The 18352-nt window shown below is 37.2% G+C and overlaps 1 protein-coding gene across 1 annotated transcript in view; it reads left to right on the forward strand.

Moving 5' to 3' along the window:
* Window positions 1-18352, forward strand: part of CACNA2D3 (calcium voltage-gated channel auxiliary subunit alpha2delta 3) — a 758781-nt gene that overhangs the window by 572842 nt on the left and 167587 nt on the right. The window contains exon 17 of the mRNA XM_089781194.1: window positions 14219-14302. Within this exon, the coding sequence (XP_089637320.1) occupies window positions 14219-14302 (84 nt within the window). The remainder of the gene's footprint in view (window positions 1-14218; window positions 14303-18352) is intronic.

Genomic DNA, 18352 nt, shown 5'->3' on the forward strand with positions numbered 1-18352 from the left:
TAAATTCAAACAATTTGCAACCATCAAGTTGTACACGTAGCTGATCTACATAACCGCATGATCTTATTATTGTCTATGTCCTCCCTCCTCCCATTTCCTCCCTTTGTTTATTACTCTTGTCGAATATATGTTTCAAATTACACCATAAGCTCTTTGAGGCAGCGAGTGCATTTTTCTTTGTGTATGTATAGCACTTAGTATAAAAGGGCAATGAACCTCACTGGGACTTCTAGGCAACACTGCAATACAGTCAGTAATAATGGTGATCTAGCACATGTTGTAGACTGATGGTGAAATCTTGGCCCTATTGAAATAAAGGGAAAAACTCCCAGGATTTTCTTGACATGCTTCTATAGTGTGAAACAACTATGCATATAGAGTGTTGTCAATTGTACCACATTCCATGGCACCCTGGCAGATTTTTTTCATTTTTGGACATGAGAACATCACAATAGAAAACCTTTCGGGGATTCTTTAATGAACTTCTTTCAGCATTACATCTTCTCCCTACTGACCTTTTCTAGTATAGGGATCTCACTGAAGCCAGGGAGTGGATGCGATGAAAGCCATGAATCTACTGACGTGGTATAAGACTCAGCTGTCTTGGGCTATGTCTAGAGTGCAGCACTATTTCAGGATACCAGAGATATCCCGAAGTAGCTATTCTACGTCTTTTGAACCAGTACGTTATTTCAAAATAGATTTAGAAATAATGAGCTCACTATTCCAATGTCCCTTAATCCTCATTCCATGAGGATTAAGGGACATTTTGGAATAGTGCTCTATTTTGAAATTTGGCACTGTGTAGGCAGCGCCAAATTTTGAAATAAGCTATTTCGAAATTAGATCGAAATAAGATACACAATTTGTGTAGCTCAAATTGCGTATCTGATTTTGACTTACGGGTGAAGCATGGATGTACCCTTGATGTCACCATGTCCTCACACCCTCAACTTAACACCACACTGAAGATGATAACATCCTGGGGGTGGAGATAGTGTGAGAATAGTGACCTACATCCCACTTGTCTTTGTTTCCAATTTTCTTTAGGGCTTTTCTACATCATGAATAATGTACTCTAGTATTTCTAAAGCACACTAACATTCTGAGCATTAATTGGTCTATGTAGGCTCCCTAACGGTTCCTTAGTTCTCTTTAACCAAGTATAGCAGGGAACCTTTAATGCAATGTCAATGTGCAGTACATTAGTATGCTTTAGAAGTCACATCCCCATAGTCTGCATTACCTTGCCCTGTAGACAAATATTGTGTCACCATATCAGTCCACATCTTCTTTGGAACTTTACTGAGGAAAGGTAAAGATGTCAGTGGAAATCCTTATAGCAAAAGAGCCCATGGAAGAAGAATCACTAAGGAAAAAAATTAAAAAAAGAAAATATGTGCACATACATAAATGGAATGGATACATAAACTGGAAAGGAGGAAACAAAAGAGAAAACAAAAGGAAGAAAATTTTGTAGGGTAAATACTTGTATTAAATCAATTTAGATGCCTGTATTTTCTACATCTGTAATTTTAGAGGAAAGAAAAAAATAAGGCACTTACTAGATATTTAAACATTTCTATTACATTTGTGTTATTTATTTTCTGCTGTGGGCAGAATAATTTATAATTGATCTGGAATAATTCATATTCTTCTCTTATCTTTAGAGGGGGTGGGTTGAATCATGGATATGCCTTGTATTGGAAATTTTCACATATCCATTTTGGAACTCATCACATAGCAGTATTTCCACTCTCTTTGTGTATTGAGGTGAATATTTTGTTGAGGATCTGATTCATTTCTTGATACCCAGCTTTATATGAAGGATACAGCACTGGCTCCTTTAATTAAAAAAAAAATCTCTAAACAAGGAGGATGTGAGGAGAGATGTTCCTGTTTGATAAGCTTCACCACCCTCTCTAGATAGCCATAACTTCATTCTGGGTTCTTAAAGAAACACCTGAAGAACATTTGTTGTCCTGTGTAATGCATCTAGTGGTTTATATTTGTATATTTTAAAGTTCCCCCAAAGAATTTTAAAATATGCACACACATAACCCCCTTCCTTCTGCAAATTACTGACTTCAAACACTGTACTATAAATGATATATTATCCATTCTTATACAGTAGATTTTTAAGGAACTATAAATTTATTTACAAGGAATTATAAATTAAATTCAGCAACAGAGCTTAATGTAAATTAGACTGGTAAATGGTGCTACCCACCTTATGTAGTTAAGTATTTTGTTATAGGAGAAATGAATATATTACCATCAACAGCACTCTCTCTACTGTACATCTTGGGTGTATTTATCTCATTAGCTATACAATCTTCTTTCTTTCTTTCTAAAATTGAATTGTTGGGAAGTGTGCCTGAAAGCTGTCAGTTGCGGTGAGCTCAATTCAATACCATATAGTCAGTCTATCTTCTTTCAGTTTTTGGAAGAATCTTTTTAAAAATCTGCACCCTATAAACACTGTCTATTGACAAGCTTTCCTTGACTGCACTGGGGCTTGCGATGATGTGGTGATGGTTGAACTGGGCTATTATGGACATAATTTTTTTAATGAGAATATAACAATTATTATCAGTCAAATCCAGGTCCCATTAAACCCCGGGGGGAGGGGGGAAAGGGAACTCCCATTAGCTTCATGGCAATCAAGAGTGTGACATGCATGCAGGACTGGAATTAAATAGTTAACAAAGGATATTAGCTAAAATTTCGACATAATTTGAGGTTACCTCCAAGTATACAAGCTGGATTCAGACTGGTTTAGATTATCATTAGTTTTGTCTGAGATGATGTAATGCTACTATACTCATAGACTCCTGAGTGGTTAAGTCCAATGAGCCATATCTGTTAAGTTCTGGAATGACATGGGAAAGAGAGGCATACTATTTCTTGAGAAACTCCCTTTGTGGGTGCCTGAAAACACAGACAGGCTAGCAACAGCTGTTTTTTAGGGGGGAAGGGAGCATTCAAATATGTAAGAATTTTAACTTAATCTTTTGCCATTCTGAATGGAGCCTCGTTAGCTACAATTCTTGTACTGATTGGGCATGATGGATTTATATTTTGCTAACTGTTCTTTGTTGTTCTTTGTGATGGTGATTTTCTCTTTATTTTCTATGATTTGTTGAATGAACTTAGCTTTCATTTAACGTAATTGGAGTTTTTTGTGTGGACTATGAGTGGTAACAATCACTGCTGGGCACCCAGCAGGGAAAGAAACTGATTTGTGACCCCACGAAGGTCAAAGCAGGTTTTAATCAGGAAAGTGCTCACCTGCATTTTCTAAAGCAGTGCTGCTAGGATGTTTTCACAGACCATTGTGGTCATGCAGGAGAGCTGACTGAACTATTCCAGGAGGACTGTACCTATGCTTCATTACATTTCTGTCCCAAATGGTTTAATAACTGATTGGAATAGTTCCATCGTAGCTCTACCTTTTTTCTTTTTTCCCCCTATCTCACTTCTCTTTAGTCCATCTCTTATTGTTCACTCTTTTCCTGTGATGAATACTGTTTCTCTTTGGTTACATTGGTTGTCATTAGCTCTGTCACACTAAACCAGTGCATGGCCAGTGTACCCACACTCAGAATAGGAGGAGACATTGCCTAAGAAAAGGGGAATATAGTAGAGGAGCAATGTAACTTAACAATAGATTTTCTAATCTTCTGCTCTACTGAGAATGTGCCTGTATGTAGTGTTAAAATTCAGCATCTTGTTGCTAGTTTTTTAGTTCTATTTTCTATTCATTTCATAATGATTGGTTTTCTGAGCACTGAGTCAGAAAAATGCACTTTCTAGTTCCTCTGTGGTTATAAACCAGTGATGAATTGAGGAAGAACTGCCAGTAGGTGGCAGCCTAGCACTGCCAAGTTCAGTATTTTTGCAATGTGGGCTTCATGGGCGCTGGAAATAGGCAGTGCCAGGTCTTCCCTTATTTGAAACAGAGATTAATGTAACTTTAAATCATTCCTGATTTTAGTATGTTACATTTATGTAAAAGAGAGAAGGCTAAAAGTGATATTTAATATATTTCCCTTGCTGTCAAAATACTGTATTGGAATGCAGAAATAAATATCTACTGATTTTTTTTTTAAATAGGGAAAAAGAAAAAAAATATGTTTCTTTTTTCTGATATATTTGAGAACAGTTTTTTACTGTAGTATGAAAAAATAAAAAGTGAGTGCTTCTATGCTGAGAGAAAAATGTCCCTATTAAAAAAAAACAATCGTAATGGTTCAAGACCCTAGAGCTTACAGTAGTGAGTTTGCAGTGTTATTAATTAATATGGTAGAATACTATTATATGTTTACAAGAACTTCATAAATTTTGCAAAGAAAAACAAATAGCATTCTGAATAAAAACTAAAGGGGAAACCAAATTTGCAAGCTGCAAGTTGAGTCATAGTTACAGGAAAATCAAGATACTACTGTACTCTGTATGCAGTCTTGTATACTATCAAATGTTTCTTGCAAACATAGTAATATGCTGTCTAGCCTCTCTCTCCTCCTGAAATTTACTTCTTTCATACCTCTTTCTGCCACTAATCTCTGTTCTGGTCTGAAAAGGACAAAATATAAAAAACCAATACCATAAAAAGCAACCATATGAAACTAAAAAAATTGTATCATCTGCTTTCCTTAGCAAATAGCATTCATTCTTTTCTTGGCTTTCTTTCCTTTCCATTTGTTTGTTCTTGGATCATTCTTCTTTGATGTAAATTTCAAGCTTCTCCAGGCTGGAACAGAGTCTACACTTCTTACCCACTGACAGGATGAGCAAAGAGGGCAATTACCTCTGGGACTGGTGATTAGAAGCCCCAGAAGTGCCATGCAGCACACTCCATGTGCCTTTCAGGGCTCCTTGGGGAGTGGGAGGGATCAGTGTTGCTCTCCTGGTGGTGTCCAGGGCTGGCTGCTGCAGCCCCTTCCCTTCTGCCCATGGCCTCACCATTTCCAAGAGCACAAAGTGGACACATACCTTGTCCAGGGGCCCAGCAAGTCTGTTAGCCCCCCCTCCCTCTGCTACTATTAATGTTTCATTATTTATTTATATTCCACTAGTGCTAGGCACTGTACAAATACACAGCAAAAAGATGGCCCCTGCTCTGTGTCTATAGAATTCATGTACATCGTGATATTTGATATATATGTTCATATTTAATATAGAAGGTGCTATTCACAGACAGTTGGAAGCTTTATTGAGTGAAGTTTAAACTCTTCCCCTCACAGAACTGATGTATGGTTTTACAAACATTGCACAGCTTTATTTCACTTTGTGGATGCAATAATCCCTCATATATGAGTGGAAGAGAGAGACCCCAAAGGTAAAGAGGAAAAGTGATAAAGAGGAAAAGTGATTTTGGAGTCTTCTAATTGAAAGTGCCATATATATATATAGCCTTACTAACTATTGATGGGGATAACTCTCTAAATCTGATATAGACCTATTGAACTCATTGAATTTTGTTGAGCTTTATTTGTGTAAATGAGATCAGAAGCAGATCTTATAGTTTGTTTTTTAATCTGGGTATCTCTATAAGATCACTGCTATCTTCCAAATTTCATTTACAGATCTTTATTTTTTTTAGTGAGTGCAGTTACTTTGCATAACATTTGTTTTACTTCTGTTAAATTATTCACTGTTTCATATTTGTATGAACCGAGGAATTATTGGTTTGACAATAAATAAATTTGATTTTGTTCCTTTTATTTGGGATTTTCAAGTCAGTTTCTATTGGCTTACCATAGTCCTTATGCAATTTTGAAAAGTACACACCTGAGAGAAATTTTCTATCCCATTTACACTTGCGATGCCTTTATATTGTTATTTCTTTATTGCTATTCTGTTAGAACCATCATTGTGCTAGGCACTGTCCACACACAGATGCAGTACTAATCCTGAAGAGTTTATGGTCTAAAAAGACAAGCAACCTACTAAGGGCTGGAGAGAGAACTATAATTGAATAATATCCATTTGTTATATTAATTAAAATACACACAACTGATATACATATACTTATTAATATACATATACCCGATTACCCCTCAGCCTAGCCCTTACTGGTTAGGCAGTTTTTATAGTGTCACAGGAAAAGTGGTTCTTGATAAGAAAATGGAGGGGTTATAGTGAAATTCAGGAAGGTAGTTTAATTTGTAGTAAATAAAGTTACTCTGGGATTATACCTGTGTAACAATCTATTCTGTCTACATTAGAGATTTGTACTGCCACCCTTGAGCACAGTATCTGAGCACCTTCTACAGAAATTCAATCACTAATAGTGAAATCCCTAATGGACTGCATAGAATCTCTGCCACTTTTCCCTTTTAATTGACATCAGCATCATTCTAGGCTATTATTCTCCAAACAGATTGTTCTTTCTGGGATGGAATACATTAACAAAATTTCCTTTGAGGGAGGAGAGCCTTTTAATTTCTGTTTTTCACAGATGACCAAATACAATATTGAGTTGAGAAGACATCTTTTTCTGTCTTTTTATTTTTTGTTAAGTTTGCGATCATGAAAGTGTCCTGGTTTATAGATAAATCCTATATAATCCATGATGAGTTAGAATTTAAGTAATGCTGCACTAGAGTTTCAACGTCTTGCTCCATTTTGACTAAGGATTTTATAACATGTCTAAGTTTAAATCAAACTGTTCTATCCTCATGGGAAAACTGAAACCCATTCTTAGCTGTAGCTCAGGAATGCTAGCAATGATGGTATTTGGAATGGTCATACAAAATAATGTTTTCTATCATTGCAATATGTAGTCTAACTGATAAATTGCTTTCCTCAAAATGGGACACATCTTTATATAATTTATTTTAAAGATCAGTCCTAATAGAAGAAGGTATATACAGGAAACAAAGTCTATGCATGTACTATAAAACCCTCACCTAAATATGTTGGCAGTTTGGCTACCACAGTAAGTCAGTGAGTTTAAATTAAAACATTAAATGCCATGATATATCGTGTATAGCTAAAAGACCTATGTATTTAAAAATTGCTAAATCAGTTTTAAGCTTTTCAGAGCTGTAAATTCTGGGAAAATTTGTTTCTCCAAATATAGAAAAACAGAGAAATCCAAGTCTCAGAGGAAACATTAATGCTCCACTTAAGCAGTGTTAGCCTTTCATAAGCAGCAAATCTCATTCCTCTCTGGGGAGTCCTGCCTGGAACGTAAGATAACCTATACTTACCCTTGCTTTATTCAGAGAGTCCGTAAAACTCTACAGCTGCAGCTGACAGCAGAATATTTAAATGATTTGAACAGTGTAAATGCCTCGTGTTCATTTAAATAACTGAAAAATTCAATCACTTGAATGCCAATGATTATTCCTATTGGAGTTTACATATTTAAAAAAGACAAGAGTGTCTGAGTCCCTGTGAGAGCATTAAATTGCTATCTAATTAGCAGTTCTAAATTACATATATTTAAAAGATAATTAAAGGTTTGCAGGCTGCTCGAATAACTGGTTGTACATATAAATGAATCACTGAAAATTTGTTAGTAATATGCAAAGGTTTCTTTTATGCTTTGCTTTCAGCTTTGAAGTTAGGTACAACCAAGCTCATGGGTTTAAGTCTGGTAGTGTTAAGATAAAGGCAGATGTTTTTAATTATTTCAACTGAAACCAAGAATAATTATAAGCAGCTGTCAATTTTACATAATCCCAAATATGATCCTGAGAATGCAAATAAAACTGTAAACCTGGGGGGAGGAGGTTTCAGTGAAATGAATCAAATACATGTCACTTTACTAATCAAGTGTAATCCTGCTCAATTGTGATCTAAAATGATGTACTATTCACCCAGTCTTGGTAGGCATGTGACATGAAGCTGTGTTCTGTTTCTTTGGTTCCACCTTCCTCTGTTCTATTTCCATATCATCACTTTAGACGTTTTGCACTATTTGTAAAACACACACATATGTGTATCTTAGAGTATGCAGAATTCTTGAAACAAAGGATGGTATGAAAATTATTTGGTTCTATTACTTGGACAGAGGAATCTTACTGTATAGGGCACATCTATTTCCCCCTAGTATTTCCTTGCTTGAAAAATGAAGGTTATATATTTCGTGCCCTCCCTTCTGCTCCCTCTACAGACATACCATTTAAAGCAACATGGACACCCTTGTCATTTTTTGCAATATAGCTGGAAATTTTACAGTATGACAGTTTCTCACTGCCAGCTGGCATGAATGATCAATCAAAAATAACTGGTCTTTGTTGCCAACCATAACCTAAGAACTTCTGGATTAAAGTCTTAAATAATAGACTTTGTGTGAGTCTTTCTTTGAAAAGGACAATTCTTTTTCACTTGTAAGAAAGTAAAGAAGTCGTGTTTTCTCAATTTTAATTGTAGGAGTTTTCTTTCACAAGCACTTTTTATGACTGGACATCTCCAAGTGCTCTTCAAATCCAGCATCCAGCTGAGCTCAGTGAAAAATCTTTCAAAGTCACAAAATAAATGCAGGTCACAGAACCTAGGAACTATAGGAGTCAAATCAGGAACATATAGCTAGGAGGAAATACAAATAAAATAAATGCTGTAAAGGCCAAACAGGAGAGATTTAAATGGAGAAGGTATGCAACTTCACACTAACATCCCAAGGCAGAGTGTTTCAGAAAATTGAAGTGCATATTAACTGAATGATCAGTCCTCTTGCATGGCTTAATGTAGATGGAAGGAACAGGAATGTATGTTTTCAGAAGCAGGGTTTAAAATCCCTCTTCAAACAATACCCCTCAATTCTTCTCCTCCTTAATAATTACTATGTTCACCATTTGCAGAACTGTTTTCTCTAGGTTATTTTATGTTTGTCCTGTCTTATGTAGGCACTTCAGGACAGGAAAATGATCTCATCTATGAACCAAATGCTGAGAAACTTTCATTGTCACTTATTTTCAGTCCCTGCTTGGAAGAACTACCATTAAAATTTGCCATTAGGTGGAGAGAAGGGGAACTCAAGGCGTCTCCACTTACTTTTATGGCCCATGCAAGAGCCTTCCACAGTGCCTTTATTTAGGTGAAGTAAAGGAAGTAGTTCTAAATAAAGCCCTAGTACGAACTACCTGTTAAACCTCATTCCAGGATATTTAAATCCCAGGCTTGATTTGCAACTTCAAATGCCTACATTAGCCTCTCTTGTTCGAACTAGGGAGCTAGTGTAGACATACCCTAAGAGAGTAAGCCTGCAATGACTTGGCTTATGATAAGCCTTTTGTGTAGCTGGAGTTGTGTACTTTAAGCTGACCTTCCTAGTCTAATGTAGAGTAGGCCTAAGTGTATAAAGACAACAGTCATGATACATTTTTCAATTAGTAAATTTATTTCTTTTCACGATTGCTAGCTTTCGTGACAGAATTCTTTAGCAAAGCAGACATTTTTTCTGCCTCTGTAGTCCTTGGAATTTGGTCACAAAATACATTTTTTTGCTACAGTTATTTTTCCATTAGGGATTCCTTGCAATATACTGGACCATCAGAGGATACTGTGTCAGTAGTTTACTCTCCTCCTCTACTACCCATTATCCAGATGGAGCATGTATCTACTAAGTTTTCATCATCTTAGACTTGAGATTTGCAGTTGTTAAGATGCCGCTTACTCCCTCATGAATCACATTGCTACACTGTGACTTTATAATTGCATGGCAAGTCATGTTAAATGCAGATGTTGCCTAACCCATAGGGGATTGCTCAGAGGAAAAAAATTAAAGCATAGAATTTAATAAGAGCACATATAAAGAGTTTTATATAGGGCAGCGAAAGAAGTGACTTAAGTCTTCAAGCAGAACACCTCACACATTGTTCATGAATCATCAAGTACTAGAACAGTTTGGTCATACTTCAAATAAAAGACACTGATTAAGATAAAGGTCACACTCATTACCAAAGGAAGTGGTTACCTATTTTATTTAAAAAACAAAAAAACTGAGTTCTAGTGAGAGAGGTTTTTAATTTAAAAGGTGATTAAGAAGAAGTATGGTGTGCTATTAATTTTTTTCCCTTTAATTGCAGATTATAGTCTTCATTTTGAACTAAATGTCATCTCCACACATTTTGCAGTGTCTAAAACTGGATTAACAGCACCCAGTTTAAATCTGGCTCTTTCTTGCATGCTCTGAAAGCAAACTAATGTGGTAGAATTTCTAGTTTCCACGTGTCTATTTTATTAATTTGTTACAGTGTATTACAGAATGAATAATCTTGCAAATGGGTTTGACTCCAGCCATCAATCAGTACTTGTATATTTCAGCAGACAGTGTCAGACACAAATGTAAAGATAGGCTAAATTTAGTAGGATAAGAAAATATATGGATAAATTACATTTTGCAAAGAGATTTTAAAAGAGGTAAATTGACCCCAAGCATTTCTTGCAGTATGTTAAAGCTATGCATAGAGTGATGCTAAATACTAAAATTGAAAACGACCTAGAACAGAGTAGGCAGTTTTGTGAAATTCTAAATATACTAAAGAGTATTATTAGCTGTTCTATAATTAGCCTATCCATCTTCCTGTATTATCCCCAATCCTGCAGATACTTACTATACTTCCTCATACGATAGTCAGATGAGGAAAGTTACACACTTGCACAGGTATTTCCTGGATGGAGTAATTCAGGTCATATCCTTGCTCTAAGAGAGTCAGTGAAAGTTTTTGCATTTTTTCTAGCATAATTATTGTAGTATCTAAGGATTCCCCATATCTGCATAGCAACAAGAAATGTATGAGTAACTGATAATTTAGGTGACCAAATCAAAGAATATATAAAAGCTATTCTTTCCACGTTACCCTAACACCAAATTTTTTGAATTTTTTGGTGAAGATGGTGAAAAAGTGAATTTTGAGTCAGATGAAATGTTGTATTAGAAATGTAATGAAATGTTTCATTTCATTTCCAAGTTGTTTAGTTTTTAACATTTTTAATACAATTGAAGTAAAATTCAAAATAAAAGGTTCCTTTCTAAAATGTCACAGCAAACTGTTTAAACTCTTTCAGAATTCTGAGGTTCCTTTTGCAACCGAGGGTATGTCTAGACTGCAGGCTTCTTTCGGAAGAAGCTTTTCCGGAAGAGATCTTCAAAAAAAAACTTACTCCAAAAGAGAGCGTCTACACAGCAAAAGCGCATAGAAAAAGCAATCTGCTTTTTTGAAAGAGAGCGTCCACACTGAATGGACACTATCTCACATTTCAGCTGTGATTACTATGGATGGAGTGGCCACCAGGGCACCCGTGCTTTTTCCTCTTTCCTCTTCTTTTGAAAGAACTCCCTCTTCCCCATCCACACACGCCTTTTTCCAAAAGAGCTCTTTCAGAAAAAGGCTTCTCCATTGTAGAAAGGAGTTTACCAATGTCGGGAAAGCCCCTCTGTTCTTTCAGTTTTTTTCCGAAAGAATGCAATTTCAGTGTGGATATAAGTGAAGTTTTTTAGGAAAAATGGCCATTTTTCAAAAAAACCTCTGCAGTGTAAATATATCCTGAAAGAATTTGGTGACTTCTTCAGAAATTAGCAAAATGCTTGGACGAAATCTGCATTTAGTTCAAAATGTTTGCCCTGCTCTTATCTTGAGTTCCCTTTTAGACCTCAGAAAATTTTCTCTCTTCTTCCTTTTGTGGCAATCAGAAACTTTTTTTTTAGATGTACACTTTTGTTTCTACCGGTGAATTCTGAATTTTTGAACACTTGTCTTTTGACTATTAACAAGTCCCACTCTGCTTAAGTTCACTATATTGCTCATACTTTGTATATGTGTGCTCTCTAGACTCTTTTCCCATCTCCCTTTGATTGCATGTCACTTAAATGAAACATATGAAACCCATAGGGCTGGTATGAAAAAAGTCCATATTATATATGATATAGTTGGGTTGCCTCATATTTGACAGCACAGCTCTATCTTCGGATACATGAACACAGCTTCATTTGTTTTCAGTAAGAGTTCTCACATGTGTGAGAACAGAAAAAAAAACCCAGAAATTCTGAAATGTATGTAAGACTTTGTATACAAGTAGGTTTAGTCCATATCAGAGATGTTACGTTTTAGTTTGCCTTAGGGTATTATACAGTGCATCAGCAGATAGTGCATAAGTTCCCTAGTGCACACTGATGTAATACTGTTGGAAAGCGGACTATATTAACTTACACTAGGGAATTTCTGTTGTGCACCAGCAGCATCCGCATAGGCCAGTTAGTGTGTAAAACATTTGTGCTGATCAGTTACACCCCTCTGGTGCAGATAAGACCTTAAATAAGGATATCCTTATGTCAGCAACCGTTCAGGAGTTATTCCATGTTTGCTACACCCAAATTATCCCACCTCATGTCTAACTATGTAATATTAACTCTCAGGATTTAACAGTCTGTCTGCACATAATTTTTGTCCTGATTTAACTAAGTTAATTTAAAAATAATAATGATTGAGGTAAATTGGTGCAACCTCATAAAGTAGTCACAGTTATACCCATATAAGATGTTTTGATATTATTATAGCGTGCTTTGAAATCCCTGAACAAACACTTTTCTCTTGGTATAACTGCATCCACGTTAGGGGATTACAAACTGAATGTAAAACTGTGCCACAACCAAACCCTACTTGTGAAGTGACTTTAGACTAAGGCTTTCAACAGAGGACCTGGCAAATGTTTGTCTTACTCAAAAAGAGTAATGAGAATGGATTCAGGACATAATAAGATGTTGTCCTCTCTAAAGTAGTGCCCATGGGAATGATTGGAAGAGTCAAATCACTCTGAGCAAAAATAAAAAGGAAGAGCAGCATTGTGACCAGAGTTTACAATACCACCCCCTCTCCAAAATCTCTGTTGTAAATAGAGTCTGACAACTGATCCCCTGGAAGAAATATGCAGCTTCTCCAGAAGGAATTACTTCTCTGGCATCTCCATTTTCTATATTATTGCGATACTACAAAATGACCATGCATTCAATATCCAGTTCCTTTAATTTAGACTAAAACTCATGAGAATAGAAGTCGGTTTTAATCTTGAAGAAGGAAGCCATCTCCCCTGAAGATTAGCACCACAAAAGTTTTTTGAAAGTTCCTGCCTGTGAAGTCTTGTGTGGAGGAGGGGGCAACATTCCAAATCTGCAAAGTTACAAACTTGATTCCAGAAATGTCCAAGATTTCTGAGTATCTCTGACCACTCTTAGTAGAAAGATTTCTGGGTATTTTTCTTTTTAGCCATAAAAGGATAAAAGGCCTAGAAAATGAGTCATCAACATTTTAAAGCGCACTAACATTGTCACCAAAATGTATGTTTCAAATATGTTCCCATCAATTCACTTAAAACCATGTGGATTAATTTATCCACTTAAAGAGCTGAGAAAATCCCATGTAAAACACTCACTATTGCTCCATGCCTCAAGATGTTCTTAAACAAGTGGGGTTGCTAATTACTGATGTTCAGCAGAGGGCAGAATTTCCTACGTTATAAACACCCCATTTGTCATTAAAGATGTTTACTTAAAATGTGAGATTTACAGAGTAACAATGGCTGTAGTGATGAAAACAATAACTTGCCATTATTAGTATATTGCTTTCTTTCTCCCATTAAATCATTGATAAAATGTAATATCAGCAAATATTAACACCAAGCTTCCCAAGACTCTCAGCTTATCTTGTTTAAAGAGAAACGTGTAAACATTTTGTTGATAAGACTAGGGGAAATATAACTTCCTGTCTGCCTAAAAGCTAGTTTGGGACACTTAGTATAAACTTTGAGATCAAGGCCTTATGCAGTTTCCATGTGGCTACTAATGAAGGGAAGGTATAATTGCTGGGTTGATTATAGAATGAGGCAAAGAGAACAAACTAATGTATTAGTAGTATTACTTTTTCCACATTTCTAAAAGGGTTCTGACAGAATCATGTGCAGAAAGGACAATTCTGTTTAAAGGAAAGAATTGCATTTTAACACAGGAATCTCATATATATATATATATATATATATATATATATATATATATATATATATATATAATCTCAGCAGGTTTTTCAGCTCACAGAACATGTTTGAGCATCGTAGTGCTGCACATTATGCTAATTAAATAACACTGAAAATGTACATTGCATCTAACCAATATTCACCTAGCAACTGTAAATCATTTGGCATTGGATCTTTGTGCACATAAAACATAGTATGCGTAATGTTTACTTAAAAAAAAATTTTTTTTGCATGCTAGTATGAAGAAGGAAAAAAGCGAAGAAAACCCAACTACAGCAGTGTTGATCTTTCTGAGGTTGAGTGGGAAGACAGAGATGATGTGGTAAGTGATTTGTTTTAAGGCCCTGTCAGAAGACATTGTTGTACCCCACTACTGTACCTGATAGCTGTTCAAGTACCACTTACCTGTTCCAGAGATGGTAGTCTTTTTTTACTTAATTTAGAATTTTATTTACCCTCCTGTTTTGTATTAATTCTTTCTTTCACATAGGTATATTTCTCCCTCTCTTTGTATTGCCTATCTTGTTCCATGCATCCCATTACAAACCTAAGTGGCACTGTGCTGGTCATCAGGAATCAGTACATCCCGTTATCAAATCTAACTGAGAAATCTGGACCAGATTTTACTGCTCTACCTCTTGGGAGGTGTTCTCTTGACTCCTACAAACAAAACTAACTTAAAAAACCAACAAACAAAAACAGATGCCAGAGGCTGTGCTCAGATCACAGAAGCTAGAATTGAGCCCCTATCAATGATTTAATCCTAAAACCTAATTTCAGATTTGAAGAACATCATACAAGTCATTTCCTTCTGTCCTTACCTGATGCTATGTACAATATCTCTCCAAACATTACCAATATTTCTCTATCCATTCTGTAGTTTAGCTTGGGTATATCTACACTGCACCATAGTTTGAAATAAGATACACAATTTGATCTACACAAATAACATATCTTATTTCGATGTTATTTTGAAATAGCTTATTTTGAAATTTGGCACTATTTACACAGCACTTATTTCAAACTAAATCAGTATTCTAAAACATCCCTTTCTCCTCGTAGAAGGAGGTTTACAGCGATGTCGGAATAGTGAGCCTATTGTATTTCGAAATAGCGGGTGTGTTCAAAAGATGCAGAATACCTCCAGTATCCCAAAATAGTGCTGCAGTGTAGACATAGCCTTTCTGTACCATTCTTAGTTACCTTGCAGGCTTAGTTTTTTTCTGCAATACTGTATCAAAAGCTTTCCTTATGTGTATGTCTATGGTTTAACCTTTGCATGGTCCTTCTGTTACTTCCTCAATAAATCTGATTTGTTAGGCATGGTTTGTTTTGCGTGAATCCATGCTGACTGTCCTTAATTAAATCGTAACTTTCCAGGTGCTCCCCTTTTTGTCCCTGTTACTTAGTTTTTCTCATCATTTCCCCATTGCCATAGATCTTTCCTAGATCCCTTCTCAAATATCAGTAGCTTCTCTTGAGTCCTTCAAACTTCTGGTTTCTAGAGAGGTTTTGAATGCACCCACTGAAGAGTCTCATATTTATTTTGTCTTGCACTTCAAAAATCTGGAATGAATCACATACCCCGTCTCAGGACTTTTGTCAGACTTCGGATGTACTAATTTTTTATCCCTTTTCTGACAAAAGTCTATATTCTCTTTTCTTGGTTGCAAAATATATATCAAGTTTCTGCCACTGCCCATCCCCTCCTTTTCTGAATAATGATAATTCATACATGTTTAGCAATATCTTGCTTTCCTGTTGATAGTTTGCATTGGCTATCAAAAGCCTATACTGTCTCCATATTTGAGTTTTCATGCTGACTTTATGTGAAACTTATTTCTTACATCACCTAGTGTATTCTCCTTTGCCTTCAATATGTAGATTTCCTCTTCACGTTTTCATAGTATCAAAATGTTGTGTAATCTTAAATACTTCATGTTTTCTACCTTGACTTTTTTTTTCTTCTTCTTCATTAAATATCATCCTACCTAATTTATCTACAGTGAACTGTTTTAAAAATGTATTCCTAATGTACAAGTTTTGTTAGTAGAATGCACGTGCATCCTTTAGACCTTCATGAATTTGTCTTTTTTTTACTATTTTCCTTTTGTCTTTTATTCCTTTTTGATTCCACCCAGTATTTCCTGCATCATTCTATAATTTCTTCTTCTTGGTTTACCAAGGGGCTGTGCCCCCTGCTTGTTACACTTGCCAACCCCCCCTCTGTCCACCACAGCCGGATAATGGCCCTCCCCTCCTACCCATGCAGCAGGAGGAGGGGGCTGCCACCAGCCCTTCCTACAGCCAAATCGGAACTGGACAGGCAGCCTGCCCCAGGATTGGGGCCAGGGACAGGATGCTCTGGCCAAATGGGGGCTGTGCCCTGATTGTGTAGAGTGTCTGGCTGGGGAGAGGGGACAGGATTAGGAGAGGGTGCAGAAACAGGCTGGGAGCAGGGTATCTGGCCAGCGGGGAGGGAGCAGGATTGGTCTGGGTACAGGGTGTCTGGCTGGGGAAAAAGGGGTAGAGGCAGGGGATGGTGCAGGGTCTCGATAGGGAGGAAGTGCGTGAGGCCCTGTGGGTGCAGGGTCTCGGCATGAGGGGCTGGGGAAGTACTTACTTGTTTTGCATGGCATGACCCCCATGGGCACTGCAGCGGAGGCTTTTGCATAGTACTTCACCCAGCAGAGTGCAATATCAATATATCAACAAAACAAAGGTGTGGGGCCGTGGGAGGGGGGGGAGTAGGAAAGGACCTTCATTTTATCATCATTTTTACGAGGTGGAAGATGGATATGGTTTTTTATATGTTAATTTTAGGGCTTTTGTAAAACCCTACAGGGTTGGTTTTTTTCTCTTGTGGAACTCAAGCTAGTCACTTCTTTTGGAGATATGGTTCTCTTTAAATTCCAATTTAAGGAGTTAAGCTCTAGGTTAATTAGTTTCTGGATGTTTGGGGGAGTGTCAGAAGGGAATTGTCTTTTTTTTCAAGGTGAAATACTTAACTGTGTAAGGAATATTCCTTATAATCTTATACCTTTGAGTAAGATCAGAAATGTGCTGCCAACCATCATGGAGATGCACTCAATGTGCTAATTCTTGGTAGGAAGTTGCATTGTTGCTTCTCTCGTTAGGTAATTAGGGGCTAACCTTAACTATCACTCATGCTTGTGACCATTTTCTTCCCCTTTGAAAAACAGATGCCATGAGTTAGGAAGACCTCACCTGAGTGGTATTCTTTTTTAATCAACAATACAGTAATGTAGGCTATCAGCCATGCCCTGGGCAGTACTGCCAGTTCTGCTCCCCTTTAACGTCCATGGGAACCTTTCCCTTCACTTTACTGAGCACTAGACATCACATGGTATTGAGTGCGGAGGAAGATTTGAGGTGAAAGACGAGCTGGTTTTGTGTCATTGGGAGCAGAGGGTTGGAACAGTGCTTATCACCCTGTTTATAGCTTTGAGATGCTTAGAAGTCATTATCACCACCAAAGGCTATTTTCTTGCTATTTTGGGGCCTGATTGCTCAGTCCAGAGAATTTTACATGAGTAAAACACTGCTGAGAACTATTCCATCAAGCGCGTCCCTACGCTGCCATCCCCAGCTGGGGGAGAATGAAAGGAGACAACAGCATGTGCACGTCCCCGCAAGTCAAATCTGGTGCACGGCCTCGGGGCATTCTCCCCTCCTGCCACAGGAACACAGCACTGGTGCTCTAATCTTGCGGGGGGCATGAAGCTGGAGCACCAGCGGCTGAGCTATGGGATCTGGAGCCTAGCTGCAGGAGCCCAGGAGCAAGCAACGGAGCAGGGAACTGAAGCCTCTTTCTGCCGGAGCCTGGAGCGTAGCAAGGAGCTGCTACTGCACCTTAACTGTCCTGTGGGGGAGCAAGGAGTTAGCAGAGAGTTTAATTTCCTCATTTGTGTTCTCTCTTTAATTGCAATAAGTTTCACACAACTCAGTTAGCGGTGTGCTTGTTTTGTTCAATATGAAAGGATTTCAATTCAAAGGGATTTTACCCAGTGGAACTTAGCTTGGAATCAAGGTTCCCTCTAAGTTTTTCTATCTACGGGCAAAATAAATTTTATGTGCACTACCAATAGAAACACATGCTGTCCACTGTGAGCAGCTGTGGACACTCTACTAATCAACTAGGTGACATCTGAATCTCCACTGGGCGGCCTCCCAAGCGCTCAGCTTACAGGGAACACTGCTTGGAATTCGGGTTTTGTCTGAATATATAACAAAGCCACCGCATTTCAAGATAAAACTGGCAGATGTTCCTCTATGGATCCAATTTTGGGTAGTTCTGTGAGACCCAGGAGACTTGTCATGTGACCAGCAGTCACCAAAATTTCCTTATAAA

Source organism: Pelodiscus sinensis, chromosome 11 (assembly GCF_052426305.1).
Source record: "Pelodiscus sinensis isolate ZL-2025 chromosome 11, ASM5242630v1, whole genome shotgun sequence".
NCBI classification, from domain to species: domain Eukaryota; kingdom Metazoa; phylum Chordata; order Testudines; family Trionychidae; genus Pelodiscus; species Pelodiscus sinensis.